At 48.2% G+C, this 21370-nt stretch overlaps 1 protein-coding gene across 2 annotated transcripts in view; it reads left to right on the top strand.

Annotated features, from left to right (window-relative positions):
• TP63 (tumor protein p63) overlaps positions 1 to 21370 on the top strand; it is a 293066-nt gene that overhangs the window by 184787 nt on the left and 86909 nt on the right. Inside the window, exon 1 of one of the 2 annotated variants that reach the window (XM_035544953.1) lies at positions 8272 to 8333. The exons of the other annotated variant lie outside the window; for it this stretch is intronic. Coding sequence (XP_035400846.1) covers positions 8272 to 8333 — 62 coding nt within the window. Of the gene's footprint in view, positions 1 to 8271; positions 8334 to 21370 lie in introns of those variants that run through there. 2 annotated transcript variants of the gene reach the window in all.

The following is a 21370-nucleotide window of genomic DNA, read 5'->3' as shown; positions in this document are numbered from 1 at the left end:
GCCACGAGCATGGCATAATTCCCCTGTCTGCAGAGTTCAGTTGTCTCCCCGCTTCTGTCTCAAGCTGCGGTGGATTTGGGTGCAGGAGCTGTGTGTGTGTGGGAGGTGGGCTCCACGGGGCTTGCAAAAGCTGCTACAGAGCAAATGTAGACTCTGCATGCTGCCAGGGAATCCTGTAGAGGGAGGCCGGTGGCATTAAGGTTTTCTGATGTTGTTTGAGTGACTTATACCATGCTTCGGTATCCTCCCCTTGGGAAGGGTGACTTAAAAAATCAGGAATGCTCCCCAGCTCTGTATTTGTCCCAAATATGGGTCTGGGGGTTAATATAAGAACTTTGGTCTTACATTATTGTATAATATTATTACATATTATATAATATATATAACATATATTTATACAATAATATAAGAACCTTGTTCTCCAGAGCCAGTACATCCCTGAAAGGCAGAGCTGAACTCTGCTGTTGTACCCATGGAGATGATGGGCTCTAAGCAGCCCCTGGAAAAGGCTATGGAAAGACAGGGGCTGGAGAGGTAATGTGAAGGGCTGGATTTGGTTTGCTCAGCCTTTTTAGGTGCGGTAAGAGGATGGGGAATGGAGAGACCCAGCTTAGCATTGCTAAGACTTATTCCCAAAGGACTCTTCAGAAAAACTGGAAGGCAGGGAAGGAAGATAAAAGAAAAAAAAAAAAAAGTGAAAAAAATCCCACATGTATCCCTTCTCCCAAACAGACAGTTTCTGAAGTGCTGCCCAACAAGACAGAAGCAGCAGCGAGACCCCACAGAGGGTCCCCAGGGCTCGTGGGAGTGGGCCCCTGGACTTGGACAGCAACACAGGGGCACTGCTGAGCCTGCTCCCCACTGGGGCATCGTGCTGCCGAATGCATTGTGTTTCCAGCAATGTGAGGAGGTCATTTCTTGCAAGGAGCTGTCGCAAATAGTCAGGGAGTCTGTACGCTGCGCCTCTTGCCCCGGAGGTTTGACCCCTGAGGAGGAGGGTTTCTAAAGTGTAGGGATTGCCTGTGTGGTAGGGTCCCGCTGTTGGGCTGGGTGAGGACCTTGAGCAACATCGCCCCGCCAGCCTGGTGCTTCTGGCAGGTCTGCTTCCTAGCAAAGAGCAGCACCGGCTTACCCTGTCCTGTGGCAGTGGGGCAATTTGCCCTGATTTGAAAAGCCAGAGGCTGGGCTGAGAGCTTGGGGCAGAGGATTAATCCTTTGCCTGCTTCAAGGCTGCAATATATGAGGTGTTTAGGCTGGGTCACAGCAGAAATTAATCTTCACTTTAGGAAAAAAATGTGCAGAGTTTTGATTATATCACATTAGTTTCTTTTTTTCTTTTTTTTTTTTTTTTTTCCCAAGGCTGCTTACATGGGCTATTAACATCAAAGTGCAAGGATGGGGGGAATGTAAGAGACTTACCCTAGGTCATTATCTTCTCCATAAAGACATGAAACACTGGCTCTTCAGCTTTCTTGATCTTTGCTCCAAGAGGGGGGAAAAAAGTTTTATTAACTCTCACGTTACTCAAGCCACACCAAACCCTCATTTTAGTGGCTGTATGTTTCGCTGTCACTGATAAAGTGGGTTTTGCTCTCCATCTTGAGGGTGAACTGCCCTCTTTACTGTTTTGCAAGCTGTAAGCCTTGGAAAGGTCCTGGTGTCCCTACCAGCAGTGTTGTCGGGCTGCATCCCCAGCACAGTCAGGAGGGCAAATCCTACCTGTGTGAAAACACCCACGTCCATGGTAATCCTGGTGAGCTGACTACTGCCGGCTGGGGAAGTGTGGAAGTGCAGGCTTCAGCAGAGGATGTGCAGGTTTGCAACCAGGGCTTCCATTGCTTGTGGTTAATGTTTTGGGTGTTTTTGTTTTAATTGCTACTGGTTCTTGAACTGACTTTAATCCCATTAGTTTGGGTATGCCTGCAGGAGCTGCGCTCACACCTTGGATTGCAATAGCCTTAATGCTGGGAACAAGAGTCCTGCCAGCCAAGCAATGAGTTTTTGGTGTATTCTGTTTGGAAATCAGAAAATCTATTGAGACCTATGCTTCTGCATGGAGGATTTATTTTCTGAAGTTGCCAAAAAGGCAGAGACGTTTCTGCTTGTGTGCAGATTATGCGGAGATAAGGAAACACCAGGGGACAATAGCAGCAATAATGAGACATTGCGAAGATTTAGCTCAGCTCTGACTCACAAGGAAAAAGTTAGAGGGAGTGAAAGACAAGTGATACAGCAATATTCAGTCCACAGCAGTTTTGTTTCCTGCATTGAAGCTGACAGCAAATGCCATCCTTGCTAGTGAGTTTCTCTGCATGAATCTCTCCATACAGGCAACTTGCTGAAAGCTTTCACCTTGCTTCACATAGAACAAATTTCTTCTTTGATTAACTCTGATCTGGTGCTGCCGGCCGTCACCAGGACTACAGAAACAGCCTTGATACCTTTTCACAAGCCTCTGTGGCTTCTGACGGTGAAAGCTGGGAGACTGGAGCAGAGGGCATCAGAAAACTCTGGAACAGGTCTGGGGCGAGAGGCTGAGGGTGAGCCTGTGCTAGCAAAGTGAAAGATGAGAGCAGGGAGCTGCCGGTCGTGCCCTGCTCTGCCACCCACCCCGCTGCACGGTGCCGCAGCAGAGCTGGAGGATGCAGCCACCGGGGTTTCTGTCCCCAACCTGGGCTCGGCCCCGCGGGCGCGATGACGCCGTGTGTATTTGTGGCGCAGTTTTGGCCAGAATGCCAGACATGTCGCGTGGCAGCTGTATGGGGAGGCCAAGCCTTCCACCTACACAGCCACTGCCACCGCTTTGATATGCAATCCAGACCCCACGGCGGGGTGTTGCCACCTGTCCCAGCCTCCAGCCCCACTTTAGCCCAGGCTGGGGCCCCGCTGTGTCTCGGGGACGCCTCGAGATGGTGGCGCAGCTGCGGGGATGTCAGGGAGGGAAATTCCCTCTGCCCAGCAGCTCTGTCTCTCCCTCTCCGTCTTTAGCGATGGGAGTTTCCCGTAAGAGTTGCACAGTGTCCTGCCGGCTCTTGGGGACAGGGCAGGGACCAAAGCACTAATGGGAAACTGGCTGTAGGACGGAAGCCTACTTTTTGGCCTTGTTTCTGGTTTATCTTTGTCTCACATTCTTCCCTGATGGACAGATAGACTACAAAGTGGTGATGTGGCGGCAGAATGTGCAAGACTTCAGCCTTAGGATAGTCACATTCTTGCAGTCCCTGTCACCTGAGTCCCTGCTGAGACAGGGTCCTGGGGACAAACTTGGTTTGTGCCTCATTTGCTGTTCTTTCAGAGAGCAGCAGCAGCCTATACTGTTTACTGCAGGTGGATGGTGCTCTGACAATACGTATGTGACAGACGCGCCACCAGCGGCAACCAGACAGCTCTGAAAGTAGGTCTGGTTGCTCTGTGAGGAGGCTTTGAATGGTGTTCCCTGCATTTCCTTCTAGCCCTAGGTAACAGCTGGCAGCCAACAGGAGCATAGTGCAGAGCTCCAGTGTCCAGGAGCTGGACAGAATGTGGTGGGGGAAAGTTTTGTATAAAATTGCAGGGTTTTTTTCAGTTTGTTGTTCTCTGAGTCCCTGACTCTTTGTTTGGGGATGACAGGGGCAAAGGCTTGTATGAGCCAAAAGCCAGAGGTCTGACATTTCTGGAGCAGTGGGACAAGTGATCGCTGTCAGCTGGAGGGAAAATGTGAAAAGCTGCGGAAGCTTCTCCCATCGTTGTGGCATTTGGGTAGATCCTGTGAAGTCTGTGAGGGCCATACCTGTTACCTCTTTCCTTTCACTGGAGTTAGTGATAAGGTGTATTTCCCCTGCTTCATTCTGTTTGTGAAATTCTGAACACTTTAATATCTTTGAAACCTTTAAATATTAGTAAAATGTAGTTGAAATTAGAAAATGTGCTCAAAGGGGACATTAACACTTTGTGACCTTTTCCCCTTGGCTATCCAAGATAAAGACTTTTTATTGCTTGGAGCAAAGAGGAATTATTTCCCTCTCCAAATTTTTCTAACAAAAATAAATAAATATAAATCCCCAAATATCCCACAGATAAACTGCTTGCTTTTGAAAGAAATTAATTTTAACTTAATAAAAAAGGAAAGAAAAAAATAAAGAAAAAAGGAAGACCACAACCACTCCCCTGGAAATCCCACGCTGCGAATGAAATGTTTCATCCCCTAGTGCAGCGGGTGGGGTTGATTCCAAGCAAACCCTGCAGCCAGCAGTTGCAGAAGTGGCTAGGAACAAAGCTGGCATCTCCCCTTCCCTGTCTTCCTTAGCTCCAACCCATTCAGATGTCCCCAGACCCATGGATCAGGACCGGAGCCACGGAGATGTCGGGGAGCTGTTTCTCTCCACTTCACCCTTGCTCAGGACAGGGGTTGGCATGCATCCTGGCACTGGATTTGGCTGGTGGTGGGGTGACCATCATAAATCCTTAGGAGTCCCTTTGCTAAAACTTTCTCATGCTCATCGCAACGAGAAGCTGAAGAGGAGAGGGTGGGTGCACGGAGGGGTAACGGGAGAGTAGTGCACAGCTGTTTCTCTGCCCGTTCTTCTTTCCCAGACGTGGAAGCAGTGGCGGCGGAGCAATGCCCCGCATTCTTGCCCACCTACACACATGCTTCCTCCGCATATCCCCATGCCGCCTGCTTTCCGCAGGCACTGGAGGCTTGGCTGTAAATCCGCTAGCCAGACAGATCTCTGACACCCTGGCTTCCACCCTCCTCCTGCAGGCCACGTGCCTGCTGCTGGTGCATTAGCATCACCCTTGAACCAGCCTGGAGACATCTTAGGAAGGGCAATGAAAGCCAGGGATATCACAAGCCCCTTTTCCTCGTGAGCTGACCACCTTTGAGGTCTGCTCCTGCAAGAACTCCATCTCCCAGTGGATTTTCTCCAAGGCAGTGCGAATGGGGTTGGCCAAATACCACTGAGCCCTGCGAGCCTCCCAGCTATGCATGGGGCACTGGCAATACGCACATGCACACACCCTGTGGCTTGTGTTTCCACTGCGGGCTGTGCTATGCAAGGAGCGCCCTGCAGCTGAGAGGAGTTCAACGCGGTCTGACTGCAAAGGCTGATATCTCTGCCCAAACTCATCCCGAATCGCTCTTCATTGGGAACCCACAGCTCAGCGTTGGCTGTCACCAAGGGGAAAAGGGGAAGCCGGGGCTGGGCGAGAGGGATGAGGACACTCTCGCAGGTAGTTTTTGCCCACTGTCACCAGCAGGCTCCCATGGCTCCATTTTTGCAGCTGGGAGAAGCAGAAGGTGGACCTTTTCAGCCATTTCAAAACATAGCCAAATCTCTGTGGGAGGCTGAAAACGTCCAGTTCTCTGGGAAAGGCAGCCCGATGCTGTGCGCACTGCCAAAATGAGCCAAACTGGGAACCATTTGCATTTGCCCAACCCCTGGCATGAGGGCTGGTGAGGACTTTGGGCAGTTGGTGGCCCCTTTTGAAGTTCTTATGGAAATGTCCTTGCTAGACACCCCCTCCCACTGGTGCCTTGTGAGTGAGAAGAGAGCCCTGCTCCAAGCTACTACTACTCATTACAATTATGTGGTGCTGCTTTTTTTAAGTTAATTATGGTTTTTCAAGAGAAGATATTCTTTTGGTGTGAATTACAAGCTGGAGACTAACTGCCTCTTCTAGACTGGGATGCTGCTAGACATGTTCAGCACTGAAAGCAGGAATCGCAGGCTTGGTAGTTTGGGCTGTAACAAACTTGTACTTAATGGGTCCGAGGAAGCAAAGGGCACATGGAAGGGCATACTGATGTTGGATGTTCCTAGCAAAATTCCTTCAGATATTGCTGAGCGGGGCTTTTTATACCTTTGCTGCTGTGTGGAGTTAATGCAGCGGAAGAGCCGGGGTCAGGTTCATCTTCAGCAGCAGAGGCAGCGCAGCAGCACCAGCTCCAGGAGCTGCCTGTGCACTTCACAGGGCCCTTGGGATGAGCGATGTGACCACACGGCGTTATTTGGGCACGTGCCAGGTGAGGAGACTGGCCAAGATCAGAAGGGCAAGTCTGAATCCCTGGAGGGGAGTTGTGTAGCCTTTCCCTGCTCCCAGCGTGCTGGTCCTGGCACTGGGGATCGTGCTGGGAAAGGCACTTCTCCAGCTCCTGTGGAGAAATAGATGGAAGAGAAGTCCTCAAGAACCACCGTTTTCACTCAGCATTTCTTTTTCATGAGACTTTCACCTTCTAGGCTGAAATCTAGCTGGAAATGCCAACTCTTTCAGAGTCAATGCACTCACGATGGCTTGCATAAAACCACGTGTGCAGAGCTAGACCCCAGAGGGCCATGCTAGAGTAAATCCAGCAGGTTTCTGGTCTGTCCCTGGGCACAAGCATGGGGTCTCAGTGATGCTCCCACATGGTTTGTAGTAAGGGCCTGAGCCCAGCCTGCTGCCTCCCAGCCAGGCTGATTATCCATATACATACCTGGGGGTGCAGATTGAAGCTGAGTCCTAGAGCCAGGGGAGCACGGACCCAAGCTCTTACTGAAATGGGTTGTCTGGGGAGAAGACCTGCCTGCTCTGTGTGCTTACTCTGCGTCAGGCAGAAGCAGCATCTAGCAGCAAGGAAATCCTTAACTTCCGTTAATAAACACAGCTTTCATTTCCAGCCTCTCTTCCTTGGCAAGTGCCACTTGTCATAATGAAAGTTGCTCGGACATGGGCAGGGATCAGCTCTGCAAGTTTACGGGATTCACAATTCACAGATGTTAGGAGCTATCAGGCTGAGTGTGGGTGGAGAATGTCAAGTCCGAAATAGCTCCCTGCCACCCTGGCACAGGCAGCAAAGAAAATGTTTCCACATGACATTCTTCGAACCAAAATTTCCTACAAGGAAAGAGCACAAGGGGAAAAATAAGAGGCAACCGCTGCCTTCTCAGAGAGCTTCTGACTTTTGCTCGGGAGGTTGGCATTTGTGCTGACATCAGCACAAAAGATGCACAGTAGGTGAGCTATCGGGCAGCACCCTCCCCTCTCCCCACGCACAAGCGTATGTGTCTGCTTAAAGACGTGGCCCCGTTGGTGCATAGATATATGCATGCTATTTTTTCCTGCTGGAATCCATTTTAATTTAGCTCCTGATTCATATTTCATTCATTCTCCAAAACCACAAAACCAGGATAGGTTTACAGCCTGTACTATTTGGACGAGCTGTGGAGGGGGAAAAACGGGAATAAAGCAGGTTGCTTTCCTGAATGGTTATCTGTGTCATTACCAAAAAAAAAAAAAATTAAAAATGGTGGGGGGAATTAAAGATTCCCTTCTTGGCATGTAGTTTTCTTCATGAAGGTATGATCTTCCTTTCACCTTTGGTAGTTTGGTTTCCTGGACTTAATTTTGCTCTTGTTTCTTTAGGCTTCAGTGGCTTGAAAAAGACATCATGCTTATTTCTTTATTTCTTACTTTTCTTCTCTCCTCGGGATCTTTGAAAGTATTGTAATTTTCCATGTGAAAAACATTTATATTATTTTAAGAACACTAACACAAATACCTCAACTCTCAGTGAAAAGATACAGAGCAAAACATTTACAATTACATCAGATGTTTTGGGGGGGATAGGGGAGGCAGGAAGGGGAGGCAGAAGAGCAAAAGTTCAGAGTTAAATTTAAATGAGGAATTTCCCCATATTTTGTCATTCAGCTTTTGAAACTATGACCACAACAGACAGTTTGAACTGTGACAAGAGAGAGACTGAAAAAGAAAATTTCCCCAGGCAACGTTACGCAGGTATTAGCCACAGAGCTGACCAGGAAAGCTTTTAAAGCACGACAAAATCCAGCGCGGGTGCTGCACCCAGCAGAGGAAACTCCGGCCATCTGGAGACGAGGATGACCATCAGCCACAGCAGTCTGCAAAATCGCAAGAGCTGCCAAAATTAAACCGTGAAGTCAGGCAGGAAGGCGACCAATGACCGGCGAGATCAGAAGTTCAGAGATGCCCCAGATGAGCTCCCAACAACAAGTGTGGCCGACGTACTCCCAAGTTTATTAAGGATGTTGAGAGGAGGGGAAAATATCCGTGCAGAAGATGCCCAGCTGGCGAGGAGGGACTGGTGGTGATGCTCGGGTCACTTGATGAATCCCATTGGCCACGTCCCCGGGAGATCCCACCCATCTGCAAGTGCAAAATAAATCTCTAAAGTTGTATCTCGTGTACCACTTGACCTTATTGCTTTTAGCCGGCCGACTTTATATCTATTTATTACTTTTTTTTTGTTCGGACCCTAAGAGGGGCTGGAAGGAAATGAATTTTGAAGCAGCACCTTTCACCACCCTGCAGTACTACCCCGATCCCTGCATCCAGCGGTGAGTCTCTGAGCGTGACGTAAACCCCTCCTATCACAGGTTTGATCTTGGTGTCTTGTGTAATTGTTAACTTTCCTGCTATCGTCCGGCGGCAGCTGGGCTGCACGCGGAAAAAATGTGCCGCTCTCTTCATGCTCAGTGGAGCTTATTATTATTTTTGGCTTTCTAACAGGTTACTGTTTAATTATAGGCATCCGCTTAAGATATCAGCCTTTTCCTCTCTGGAGTTAGAGGAAAAAATATATGATAAATAACGTGAAAGCTGATAGTATCTTTTCCCTGTGTTTTGTTAGGTGAAGGTTATTCGGTGCTTTGGGACATGCAAGAGTTGCTTTTGCTTTCTATAGTGTGTTTATTTGTTTCTTTAAATGAAAAACTCATGGAAAGAATATAAGCTTAATTATTAAGCTCTGAGATTTGGGAATTTAAAGGATAAATAAATCATTTAAAAGATGCAGAGAAGAAAAAACATCTCCTAAGAGAGAGTGCTTCTCAAAGAATATTTTTTTCACTCTGTTTAACAGCCAATATAGAGCCTGACAACCACTCTTATTTTAGCTTTGTTGTTAAGCTGTGTTTTATAACTTTCCAGCAGATAAAAGAGCATGTCCGCATGAGGTATCACGGTATCACATTGTCGGTTTGTTTGTTTCTCCCAATAGGAGCTACTATATTTAAGCATGTAAATGACATGTAGATGGTATTTTTCCAGTCGTAAAGTTCAGGGAGGTGAAATCCTCCGAGTGCAGTCGCTTGTCAAGCTGCTTTAAGGCTACTTTCTGGCTGTGCTTTGCAAAACCCCTGCCTGGGGTCTCACCACGGCATTCGATCCGCAGAAGGGTTAACTGTTAACTCATCCTCTGCACCGTGCATGTGTTGCATAGCTGTCTGCTGAAGAGAGGGCTCGGCCACTGTGATCTCTACATTTTTTTTCCCCCACCCTGCTATTATGATTTGTGACAGTGTTGTTGTTTTTCCCCCTTAATGTGCGGGCGCTCGGTGCCACCCTGCGCTTGGCGCTCGTCGGGGCCGGTGGTGGGGAAGGAGAGGAGGGGAGCTGGGACATAGTGCGCGGTCCTTGGCTGTGCTGCTGCGGTGGAGGAATGTGGAACAAGGCCGGGGGTATTGGTTTCCCTGGCGAGACCTTCCACAACATGAACACGGGGCTGCGAGGCCATGCTTTGCTCTCCCAAACCCACCCGGGAGCTGCGTGTGGCCGGGAGAAGAGCAATGCTGGAGCAGCACCCATCCGGGAGGGCAGAGCGAGGCTGGGAGCAGTGGGGTCTTTATATAGCATTTAAATATTGGAAAGCTCAGAGGTGCACTAGCAAGGGTACCTGAGCTCTGGGACAGCTTTCCAGATGCTATGAACATCCCATCCATCCCATCATGTGTCAAACAGCGGGTTTGTAGAATTGGCACTGCAGCTCAAGCAAAAATCCCATTGGGAGCAGGAATTAAAGAATAAATTTCCCTGGGCTGTACTTTATAGAACTATTGGGATGGGCCTTTCTCACCTTTAAATCTGTATCCTCCAGCAAATCAGGCCTTTCTCTAGAAATGCTGCTCCTTAGCAGCACGAGGGGTTTCTGTAAGTGACCATTGTGCTGTGGGAAGCCTCGGGACAGCTTGGGACGGATAAAGTTTGTGACACCCCTCGGTCATAAAACCTGATCAAGATCTGGCTTAGAGTAACAACATGTCTCAGCTGTTATGCATGTCTGTTTTCATGAACTGAGAGCGGCATTTGTCCAGTTATTAGCGGCCATGCTCTGCGTGGTCAAAATCAGCTGGAAGTTGCTCCACGAAATAATTTTCTCTGTGTGAGCACATTCACACTTTGAGCTTTAAGCTCCGTCAGTTGGATATCTTTCATGATACGCTGGGTGACATTCTTCTGACTGATTTAACAAAATTAAACAGTTTCATAATTGCATTTATTTTACAGTTTGAAACATTTTTGCTTTGATGTGGTCAAAGCGCTTTATTTAGCTAATACCGATATGCTTCTTTGCAATTCTGGCTGTATGAATATATCTTTCCTTAAAATTATATGCGTTGACAATATAAACAGCAAACCAATAACACTGAGCTGAGGCATGCTGGCAAAATAGCAGTCGTGAAAAGTGTTTGAAACCCTGTTGAAAAGGGAGGGAGCGTGGTCATGCTGACATCCCTGTAGGTCTGTGCCCTGTTCCTGTCCGATCCTGGAGGCCACATGGGCTTCCTTTCCATGGTGGAGGTGGCTCTGGGTTATGTGTCCCAGGCTGACTCCTCCAGGAGCCATGGGACGAGGTGGAAGGGGAAGCAGTTATAAATCCCAGTTAGTGCTAAGATTTGTGGCTTAGATTTACCCCCTGCCACTGCTTCATCTATGAATCCCTTCACTTTGGGGGTGTCTGGCAGGCAGACAGGGTGGGAGCCAGCTGAAACATTTCCTTTGTCAAGAGATGAATGCAGATCACGTTCAGGAGGGTTCACCGATGTGCCATTATAATGCTTGCATGCTTACTGCCTGTTGTTTCACCGCACTGCATCCAAACAGTGCAGTAATGCAGTGCCACAGATGAGAAAAAGAGTTGGGTGCCTGGACTGGCAGCTCTGCACCTTAGGGTTTAGGCAACCCCAGTCCCAGTCTCAGCACTTTCTGCCCCATCTCTCTCATTTAGGCTATTTAATTCTTTGCAAAATTTGGTTATTAAAACAAAAGCACTCCCTGCATCACACAAAAGGACAGACAGCTTGGCTGGGACAGGGGACAAGCAATCTCCTCCTTTACTAGCCCTGCTTCGGTGCTGGAGCTGCACCCAGGTGAGAGGGGCACAGGGGTACCAGGCGCCGACGGGATGTACATCCCTGTGCAGAAATGAAGGGTGCAGACACAGCATGCGGCTGCCTGACGTGAGCTTGGAAAGGTACATCCAGACTCGGCTCTGCCTCTAAGCAGAAACATCTACAAGATGCTAAAACTCAGCAGCAAGAGAATCAAACCAAAACCTCAAAGTTTTTCTACTTCTGTTTCCTTTATAAAGGGATTGACATGAAATGCCTGAAATCAATGCTAGAGCAGGCTCAGTGCTCTGACTCCTGACCCTGGGAAGGAGATGCTGTAAGGACAGAGGCACCTGTATTGAAGCCTGACCCCATGAATTGTTATTCGGATAGTAACGTGGGAGCCGGAGCTCATCCTTTGCTGCAGAAAACCCAGGCTAGCTCTGAGTCATAAAACGACTGATGTGAAACGGGCGGGATTTCCACCTTCCAAGAAGTGCCCACCTAGCTGCAGTTGAAAGACGCTAATGCAAAAAGAAGACGGCACTGTAATTATGATCAAAGTCCAGCTGTTGAGAGCTATGTAATTAGTTTCGCTCTCCAAAGCTGCTTTTTCTTTTTTTTTTTTTTTTTCCAGCTAATGCCTGGTAGGGGGAGTGATGTTTACAGATAAGTTACTTGTGTTCTTGGAAATAATGGTCATTAGGCTGTGCTTTGCCCAGGAGCTCCCTTCTTTTGGGGCTGTGGGGAATGCACCTGCTTGTACTCTGCACGGGGTCCTGCCTGCCCTGCTCGCCCCCTCCCCGCGCCCAGGCTAATTTCAGGTTGCCAGTGTTTTGAAGGCATTTGCTGTGGCTCGCTCCTCCCTTCTGAATGAAAGGCCCCTTGCACTAACTGCTCTTTCCTCTTTCATTTCTGTTTTTGTGTTCTCAGCGCAATGTGAGCCCAGCCTCCCAGATCTCGCTAATAATGGGGCCGTGCTGGAAACTGGATGTCTCAGACATGGCTCTGGGTTTTGGTTGAGGAGTTGCTAAAATAAAGAAATAAATCAAAAAGAACACAACAATCAAGCAAAGGAGAAAACAAGCAACCAATTATGTAGGAAATCTATTGGTAGAAGGGAATGAGGGAAACTGTCAGAAATTAGTTGGGCACGGAAGGAAGGGAAGGGCATGGCAGCATTGTCTGCTGGGTGCTGTATCCAGACAGATTTTGGTGAGCAGGGCCAGAACTCCGGGGTTCAAAAGGGATCTTTCATCGGGAGCCTTGCACGTGTCACTTCACCTTTCTTCTTCAGTTCCCACACCTATCAGACAGGGCTGGCAAATGAATGGCAATTATCAGATAGGAGCCTCGCCAATGTTAACGCTTGCAGTGCAGCATAAACGTGAAAACTTCTCTGTACCTATCATCAGTGCTGATAGGCAATGCTCTCCTATCATTAATGATTAGTAATTAAACAGGTTTCCTCCCTTTGGGTTGGAAGGGGGCATATTCAAGCAATACATGCAAGCTGCCCCTCCTGATCACAGGCAGCAGTGAGCAACTGTGTCCCTTCACAGCCGTGATTCAGTGCTGGTGTCAGCAGCAATCCTTTCGTTTGGGTATTAGCTGGGGTTATTGGGGCAGAGTGGTGTCTAAGCTGTAACAGGTTAATATCTTGCAGAAGAGGTTCATCTCGTATGCAGAGCTCTGCAGAGCGCTTGCATTTGGGCTACCTTTTCCTCTTTCTTTTGCTTTTCCTCTTTCCTCTTACTGTGTGGTGCTGAATAAAATAACCTAATTCCAGGCATGTCAGGGTTGACAAGTCTAATCTGCTGTCACCTTTGAGATGGGAGCCCAGATTTGCCATGCTAGCAGAAAGACCTGAAGCCAAGTGAGGAAAGCCACGTGGCTTTGCATAGGTCTTTTTGCAGAAACAGCTAGCGGTACAGCAGGTACTTTCCAGAGAGGGGCCAGAAACAGTCCTGAGCAGCTCGTGGTGTGTTCGGCGTGGTTGGTGACTCCTGGAGGAGCAGGGTTGGCTCTGTGCAGGAGGGAAAGGTGGAGGGGAGCTGGGGAGAGGCTTTTTTCTTGGCCTCGGTGTGCTTTCTTGCTCTTGGTGTGCAGGAGGTGGTGGTCTCATGGCTGTGTTTTCACCCCTGGTAGAAATCCTAAGGGGGTTCCCTGGATGGACCAGGCGTTCAGGAGGGGCAGCGTGTGGTGTGCTGAGCTATAGCACGGTGTGATCCCGTGGGTGGGAGGGCTCCATGGCACAGCTCTGCAGGGAGGGCATGCTGCCACCATTGTGCCTCTCAGCTGCCCCCCAGCACCCTGCCGAGGACGTGGTGGTGGGAGGGGAGGTGTTTCTCTCACCTTCAAGGTCTGTTCTTTGCTTTTTTTCCTGCTCTTATACAGCAGTCTCTTCAGAAGATGGAATTAGAAGATTTACAAAACGCTGCTCAAGAGCAGCATGTTAACTCCTCTTAAGTTTTCTTTTCCCAGCAGAGCCCTTGCAGTCTGCTTTTCCCTCACTGTCCTCCTCCATTTAGTCCCAACCAGACCTCTTTGCTCTGGGTCAGAGAAACCGCGTTGTGCTGAGGCTGTCACAGCCCCTTCCCAGCCAGTGCCAAAGACATCACTTTTCTCTTTTCCTCCTCAAAGCAGTACAGGCTCTTCAGAGTGTCAAAAAATAAAAAAAAAAAAAAAAACAATATTTGTCTGCTCGGAGGTCCTTTTAGTGCTGCTTAAAGGATTAAGGGGGAACCAAATTGACCGTTTTCTGTTTTTTCCAACTCTCAAAGGACCGGAAGGAGAATGTGTGAAGTCTTTCATGTGGTCCTTTTTGCTTTGAGGAGAGAATACCTAATTCATAGGATCTTGCTCAACTTCAACTTCCAAAAAAAAAGCTGAAGAGATTAAAGAATCAAGTTCTCAATAGCTCATCTGTTTAGAGATGTTTAGGGTGTTGGTGGTACATGCTATAAATATAATCCCGTGCTAATTTGTGTGGTACCTCCCTGATACAAGCTGACTTGCAATGGCTCCTCTTATAAAACAAGGACTTTATAACCAAGGAATAAGAAATCAAGGAAACCTGGGTATTCATTTGGTGCCTTCACAAGGAACTGAGCTCTGAGCTAGTTTTGCACTTCTGTGAAAACCTTTGTGGGAACTCAGGCATTGTGGTGGGAGCCAGCAGTTACACTGCCATACACATTTTCACTTCTGTTCACTTTAATTTTTTGAGGAGCTGTAACCTGTGATCAAAACTGAAATAATTAGAAGGAAAATGCCTCACTCTAATGGACTTCTGAGTGCTGTTTGACTAGGTCTGCTGCTAATAAATAGATAATATCCTTCCACCTGCTTATATAGCTTCATGAAACATCCGTACCTGTTCCTAGGGCTTACCCGTGTGTTCTTGGTGCCTGATTGCAATGACTTCCAGTGGTGTACCAGACCACCACCCTGTGGGATTTTGCTGCTGAGTCAACTCCTATCAGGTGTTTGAATGCCACAGGTGGCCTGACATGATGAACGCTGATGCAGATGAGCAAGGGGAATTCGGTTAGTGCGTGGAGCTATAAAGAGAACAGCCGCCCCGAAGAGTGAGCAGGGGGAAACCCTGCTGTAAGCGATCAGGGGTTCAACAGGCTCTTTGCAACACACAAATAATTCTGTTTACGAAACCTTGCTGGGGGGAGGTTCAAGATGCCTGTTTAGCATGTTGGTCTGCCCCTAAGTTGATGCATGCTGAAATAATGCATGGAAAGAAGCTTGCAATGTGAGCAGCAGCTCTGAGAGATAGCACGAGCATTAGGTGGTCACATAACACAAGAATAAAAACGTAAAATTAAAAAAAAATCCTTTACATTTTCTTCCAACTTTGTTCATTTTTGTTTTTGAATTTTCTTCTCAAAACATGCAGGCTGGCAACATTATTCCTGTTGTTGGCAGAGCTGGGAATTCTGGTGTACTCGTAGCACTCCAGGAGCTAGTGCTTTAAGATAATCACAAGCAAAAATGATAAATCACATTAGGTGTGGCAGTGTATTGATAAAATTATAGGGAGCCAAGCCTGTAATTCCTTAACACCAGGCATAGTTGCACAAGTAAAGGTTCTGTGAGCACAGCAGGTGTTGTTCCCATACACACTAGCAGCATTTCCGATAAGCAGTTTACTTGTCCTTGTCTTCCAGGACTATAATCTGTTCTTATTTCTTTGTCCTTCATCTGCCCTGTCTTGCAGCTAATTTGTGACGTAGAGAGAGGTTTTTGCAAGTGCTCTTATTTTTGGGAGAAGGATTCTCTGCCCTTGGGCTTAGCAATAGCTGGCCTGCCACAGAGTTGCTACAAGCTGAAAAATGCAGCCAGCATCATATTTAGCAGAAGACCTCATTTTCCCGTAGGAGCATCAATGGTGGCAGGGGTAGGGAATGGAAGTTATTTTTTTTATCATCCAAAGTACATTGGATTTAGCAGGTTGGCTGTGAGGTAACAAGTGAGACCTTCAACCAAATTCACAGTGCAGGACTGCACCTAACGTCTGTTTTGCTGGTGTTTCTGGTTTGCATTTTAATTATTTACTGAACCACAGGATGTTGCTCTTTGCAGTTTCCTGCTTTTAAAGAGTTCTAGGGACTTTCTGCATTATCGTGATGATTTACTTTATTTTTGTAAAATTCAACCTTCCCGAGAGAGTTTGAGAGGCTTTGTAAGTCCCCTGACTGGTTAATCAATAAAAGAGTTTGTGTAACCAAAGACTAAGGTGGCTTTCGGAAGAGTAGGTGCTGCAGGGAGCCAAGAGCCTTGCCTGAACGCTCAAAATGTCATGAATCTTTTGCTGTAGACAGTCTGTGAGACCCTCCTGTCCTAAAAAAAGAATCACGTATTTCACGTTTGCTGTCTGGGGAAGCTGTCCCTCTCCTCTTTGATTATATTTGTATGACTAAATGCTCTGCCGTGTGTAGTATCCCGGGGCTGAAAACCAGCATGGGCTGCAGGATTTCTCTTGCTTTGCTCCCTCCCCGTGGGGGGACTGTATCGAAACCTGCATGGGACGTCCCCGTGCTGGGATGTCCCCTCACCAGCCCCTCCTCAAGGCAGCCAGATTTGGGGACTGTCTGCCCTGTGTGACCGGGGACAGCAGCATCTCAGCACCTGCTGCTCGGCGTGCTGGGCTGCCCAGTGCCTTCCCCTTGGGCAAACCAACCCCAAGAGCTGTTGGGAAGGCCCCGGCAGAGAGAGGATCAGATTCCTTCACGCATCAAAAAGGCTCGCATCTCAGCACATTTAAAATAAATTGTCCTTGCTGGAGCGTGGTGGTGTCCTGGGGAACGCGTGCCCTTAAATGCCACCGATGGTGATATGGCACATGCAGGAAAAGGCTGCGTGCAGGAAACCTCTGCCAGGCTCTGCTCAGAGCTGAGAGCAAGCTGCAGGGTGCTGCCCCAGCGCTGCAGAGACCCGAGGTGAGACCACAGCCCTCTGAGCACCTCAGTCCTGACCCACAAACTGCACTCAGCACCTCCATCCTGGGGACATGGAGGGCAGAGACCTGGGCATCTGCAGTGACCTGAGCTGGGTTTGCCTGGTTTTCCAAACTCCATGGCCACAGTCACCTCTTGACCCACTGAACCTCCCAGCAGCAGGCAGAACAAGGTGCCCACGTCTCAGTTCAAGCAAGGCTGCACTGACTATAACAGTTGCTCTGTTCTCCACGTATCTCACTTTCATTGTGCTGACAAGCAAGCTGCTCAGGAACCCAAAGAGGTCTCCCTGGCACCGTGCACGTCCCTGGCTCGGGGGACTGGCCGTGCTCATGGCAAACCCTTCATCTGGAGGCTTTCTCTTAGGCCTGCTTGGCAACGTGCTGCTGGTGGCTGGCACTTGCTCTGTGCATGCTCAGCCCTTAGGAGGAGATGTTAATTCCAAGCTCTGGCCTCTTCCAGAGCCATGTAGCACCTCGTGAGAGCCCGTTCCTGATACCCTGGCTGCCTCTATGAAGCTCTGATGCGCTTGGCTGAGTTATTTTACCGTCTGTAATAAATACAGCGATTTCTCGTTCTGTGTTGTGGTCTCTGCGCTGGAGTGGTGGAAGTAGGCTACTGAAACCTGAGAGATGTTGGCTGCACACAGCACTGCAAAATTTTAGCAGACAATAGTTAAAAGAGGGAAAACCCAGGCCTCCTCGTTTCCTGTGGGAAATATTAAGAGCAAGCTCCTTGTTAAAAAATGGATAGCAACAGGCCACTGCAAAAATTATTATTAGGTAAATGCTTGAGGGAAAATATTGATAAGCAAAGCTCAAAGGGGGGACTGGATTCAGAAAGCCTCAGGAAGGTCAGGTTTCTGACCATCGTTTTTTCAGAACTGTTTTATTTTCCTTTTTCCGTACCTAAAATCACTACAGTGCAGTGCTGAAGGCCTGTAATAGCTGTATTTTGTCATGACTGTAATCTTAAAAATGAACTCACGCTTTTGTTCCTGGGGCTGTTCATTTTATTTTCTGTTACTAATCCTTGGTGTTGCAGAGGTCTGAATAGCCAGAAGGGATGGGGTTAGCTGATTTGGGCTGCTTTTGGCATTTAATGCCTGCGTTTGTCCTCCTTCACCTCAAGAAAGGAGCTGCCTGATGAAATCAGGGGCTCCCTTTGTACTGTACAGCAGCATCTAAAACTGAGCAAGTGAAACGCTTTTTGTGTAGGCCAAAGGGATTTCTTTCTTCTTCTTTTTCTTCTTCTTTTTTAATGGACTTGAATACGTTTCTGAACAGTTTCCCTGTAAAGTCTACCTTGCAATTCTTCTTTTCAAACTTGGCTTAAAATTACCTCAGAATTTCGAGGGCTGGGCCTGGATTTTCCACTCCTGTCGCTTGTGAGACTTTCTCAGTGCAGCAAAGCTTTCCCCTCCACCCGGCAGCTCCCACCGCTCCCTCTCCAGATGAGCACCACCTTTAAGCATCGCTGCAGATAGGCTTGGGGCGAGGATTGGCTGCAAAAGTGAGTTACAAAATAATACAATTGCGACTGTTTCCTAATTGGTTTTATGATGCCTTTCAGAAGTGGACGGAGATTTAAATTTTCTTTTCTATTTAAATTGGGAAAGTCTCGGAACAGTGTCTCTTTGGAGATGTAAGGATTGTCAGCAGGTCCCTGTGTGCTCTACAAAGCTGGTGGCATTGCCATAGCTGTGAAATGGAAGGGCAAAGACGGGCACGAGCCCCAGCCTCATGCTCTAACACTGGCTTCCTGAAGTGGGTTGCTCAGGCTCCTGGGTGGTTTTTTGGAGGTTACGAGGGCTCTGTATCCCATACTAGCAAGCAGCGGGCAGGAAAACTTCTTGCACGGTGGAGGACATGCTGTGGCAGGGCTTACACTTTGGCCAGAGCTTTGTCTCTCTCTGCCCCTGCTGAGAGAGGGAGTGGGTGTCTGGGCCAAGCAGAGGGGAGGGAATGTCCGCGGCCGGGTGAGGAGGTAGTTTCCAAGGATGGGTGAGAAGCTGAGGGTGGAGAAGGGGGTGTCCAGGGTGAGTGGGAGATAAGAGAGGTCTGGGAAAGTTCACAGGACACTAACGGATGGAGGAAAAAGAAATAGGGGTACTTTGCTGTGACAATTAGGGGATGATGCCTGGTTCTGGTGGAGCAATTAGCTGCTTGGAGCCCTGAGGACAAAGAAATGTCTCTGACATGTAGAAGTGGTCACTGTTGTCAGGCTGGTAATGATAAGATGTAGATAGCAGATGCGGCGGTGGGTTCCTGGGTTGCTGCTGACTTTCTGCAGCTGTCTGGTTTTCAGAAGCAGTTTGCAGTGGGCTGTGCAGTGCCCAGGCCGGGAGCCCCTCAGCAGGGCTGTGTTGGTGCACGGTGCACCCTTTTCTCCTCAGGGAGCTCTGCTGGAGCAGGGTGCTGGCGTGGGGCTAGGGCTGCAGTGATATAACGTGCTTCGAGGGGACACCGTGGAGCTGAAAAGGTTGCATCCACTGCAGGCATAGTCAAACGCAAGATGACTCTAACTGAAAGAAGATGATGAATGGGAGAAAATCCCCCTCGTGTTTTTCAGCATGGTGAATGAGGAGGATCATTCCGTGCAGGCAGTTTCACTTTCTTTGATATAGGTCAGTTTTGTCCTCGCACCGAAGGCTCGAGCAAAGAGCAACCGGAAAGCTGAACCATCCTTCCTCCCCCTTTCTGCTCCACTCACACACATACACCCCCAAAAGAGAAAATTAAGTCACAGGGAAACTGGGATACACTTAGAGCAGACTCTACCAGAATGCTGAGTTTTTGAAGCGATGCAGTCAGCATTCCTCTGAGACAAAATTGCTTTAATTCCTCTAAATATCATTCACCTCATAGCTGAAGCAGGGTATGTACAGTACACGTATCGTTTGCCTAGAGAATAGGAAGAAGCTCCAGGCCTCCCTAGGCTGCCCTCGATAAATGCTGTAGGACCCCAGGACCCCAGCAGAGTCACAGAATACTTTGCTGCTGTCACTCTTAGCTCCACTCACGTGCTCCCCAAATCTCCCAAGCTGGAGGCTGCTTCTGAGACTGGGGTTCACCCTTCAGGCAGTTAGCCTCTTCAGTTTTCTACTGCACATCTCTTGCTGGATCACTTTTTTCCTGGCAGCCCTTTCCTATAACCCATGCCGTTGTCTACACATTTCTCAGCAAGACTGCAGATTGGATATGGGAAACGTCCAAAAAATGTGGGATCTGGGACAAAAAAAAAAAAAAAGGATGACCATTTGAACTATATGTGAAAGTTGTATTGTCTCAAAAAAAAAAAAATCCTGTGTTGGTGTTTGTTATTCCTTACATTTGCCCTTCCAAACCGATGCATCCATCACCCTTCATCTGGAACTACTTTATAGGATTGACACATAGGAACAGTATTATATGGGAGGACAATCTGAAGGATTTAGAGAAGTAGCTGGAAATCTAGATTGCAGAGAGCTAAATCTGAAAGCTGGGCTGGAAATCTAAAGGAGCATAAATACTTATGACTGCTGCTCAGCAGGACCTGCCTCTGCTGCAATGGGAATCAGCCTCTCTCGGGCTCCCTGTCTATCTGTGGGCTTTCCTTTTGCTCCCCCTGCTCGTGGCAAGGAACATGCTTGGTTGCAGAAGTTCTCCATCGGGCGCTTCCAGGGCACACTTGGCCAGGCAAGAGTGGCCGGGGGGCTGAGCACGCTCCTCGCTCTGGGGAATTCCAGATGACGCTGCCTGCCAGGCACACGCCTGTCCCGTGCTGCCAGACCCCGCTTCCTTCTCCTCTTGCACAGCTGTGTGCTTCATTAGGTAGCAATGTCTACAAATCACGGTGGTGTTAAAATGCAGAGCAGGGGGGAATTCCAGCAGGATGAGCGCTGCCAATTCCTCAAGTTTCAATGGTGAGGTCCGAGAAGGAGCCCCCTCCCCACTTTAAGACTAAACATCCAAGTAATAGCAAGATTCAGGCAGCTAAGCGTAGTTCCCATGAATTTATAATCATTTGTTTATCGTTCCTTTTGATGCCCTTCCATGCGTAACCAGAGAATGCAGAGACCAGCACGTGGATTGGGATTGCTAAAGCCAATCTGAGGCTGCCGACTGCTCTGCTCTGTGACTTGCTTCCCTACCAAGCTCATACCTCGTGACAATAGAGAGGTAATATATTAATATATGCATAAATGAGGGGCTGTTCAGTGGTTAACTGCTGTAAGCATACAGGAAGAAAGGTTAGGCTTTAGCCTGGACATCTGGATATGAATCCTGTCTCTACCCTCAACTCTAAGTGTGGTGTAAAGCAAGTCACAGCATTTTGGCAGCCCTGATTTTGATTCCTGGGCATCAGCATTTTGGTGCCTAAAGATAAATGAAGTCTGGGATTTGTTGCTCTAGGAAGTGCAGTGTGTACTGTACCTGAAGATATCGAGTCTCGTTTCAATGTCTCTGCCTAGACATCCCAAATCACCAGTTCCTTTTGTGCAACACCAGGCTGGCACTCAGGTGACCAAGGCTGTATTTCTGGCTGCACGACTGGCTTGCTGAGTAACCATGAGTAATCCTATGACCTCCTGGTGCCTTAGTTTTCCCACAGGTAAAATGGGAGTAATTATTCTGTCTTCCTTTGTAGAACACTTTGAGAGCTATGAATAAAATGAGACACATTAGATATCATTATTTAGACATCATTAATTATTCTTTTGGCTCATTTGTATAATGTGGAAGTGCTTTCTTAATAAGAGTAGATGCTCTCTCTGCATCAAGGTTTCCTAACTACTGTGCCACCAGCTCCTTT

This window comes from Cygnus atratus, chromosome 9 (genome assembly GCF_013377495.2).
Source record: "Cygnus atratus isolate AKBS03 ecotype Queensland, Australia chromosome 9, CAtr_DNAZoo_HiC_assembly, whole genome shotgun sequence".
NCBI classification, from domain to species: Eukaryota; Metazoa; Chordata; class Aves; order Anseriformes; family Anatidae; genus Cygnus; species Cygnus atratus.
Note: the sequence above shows the minus strand (reverse complement) of the source record. Positions and strands in the feature narration are given on the sequence as shown.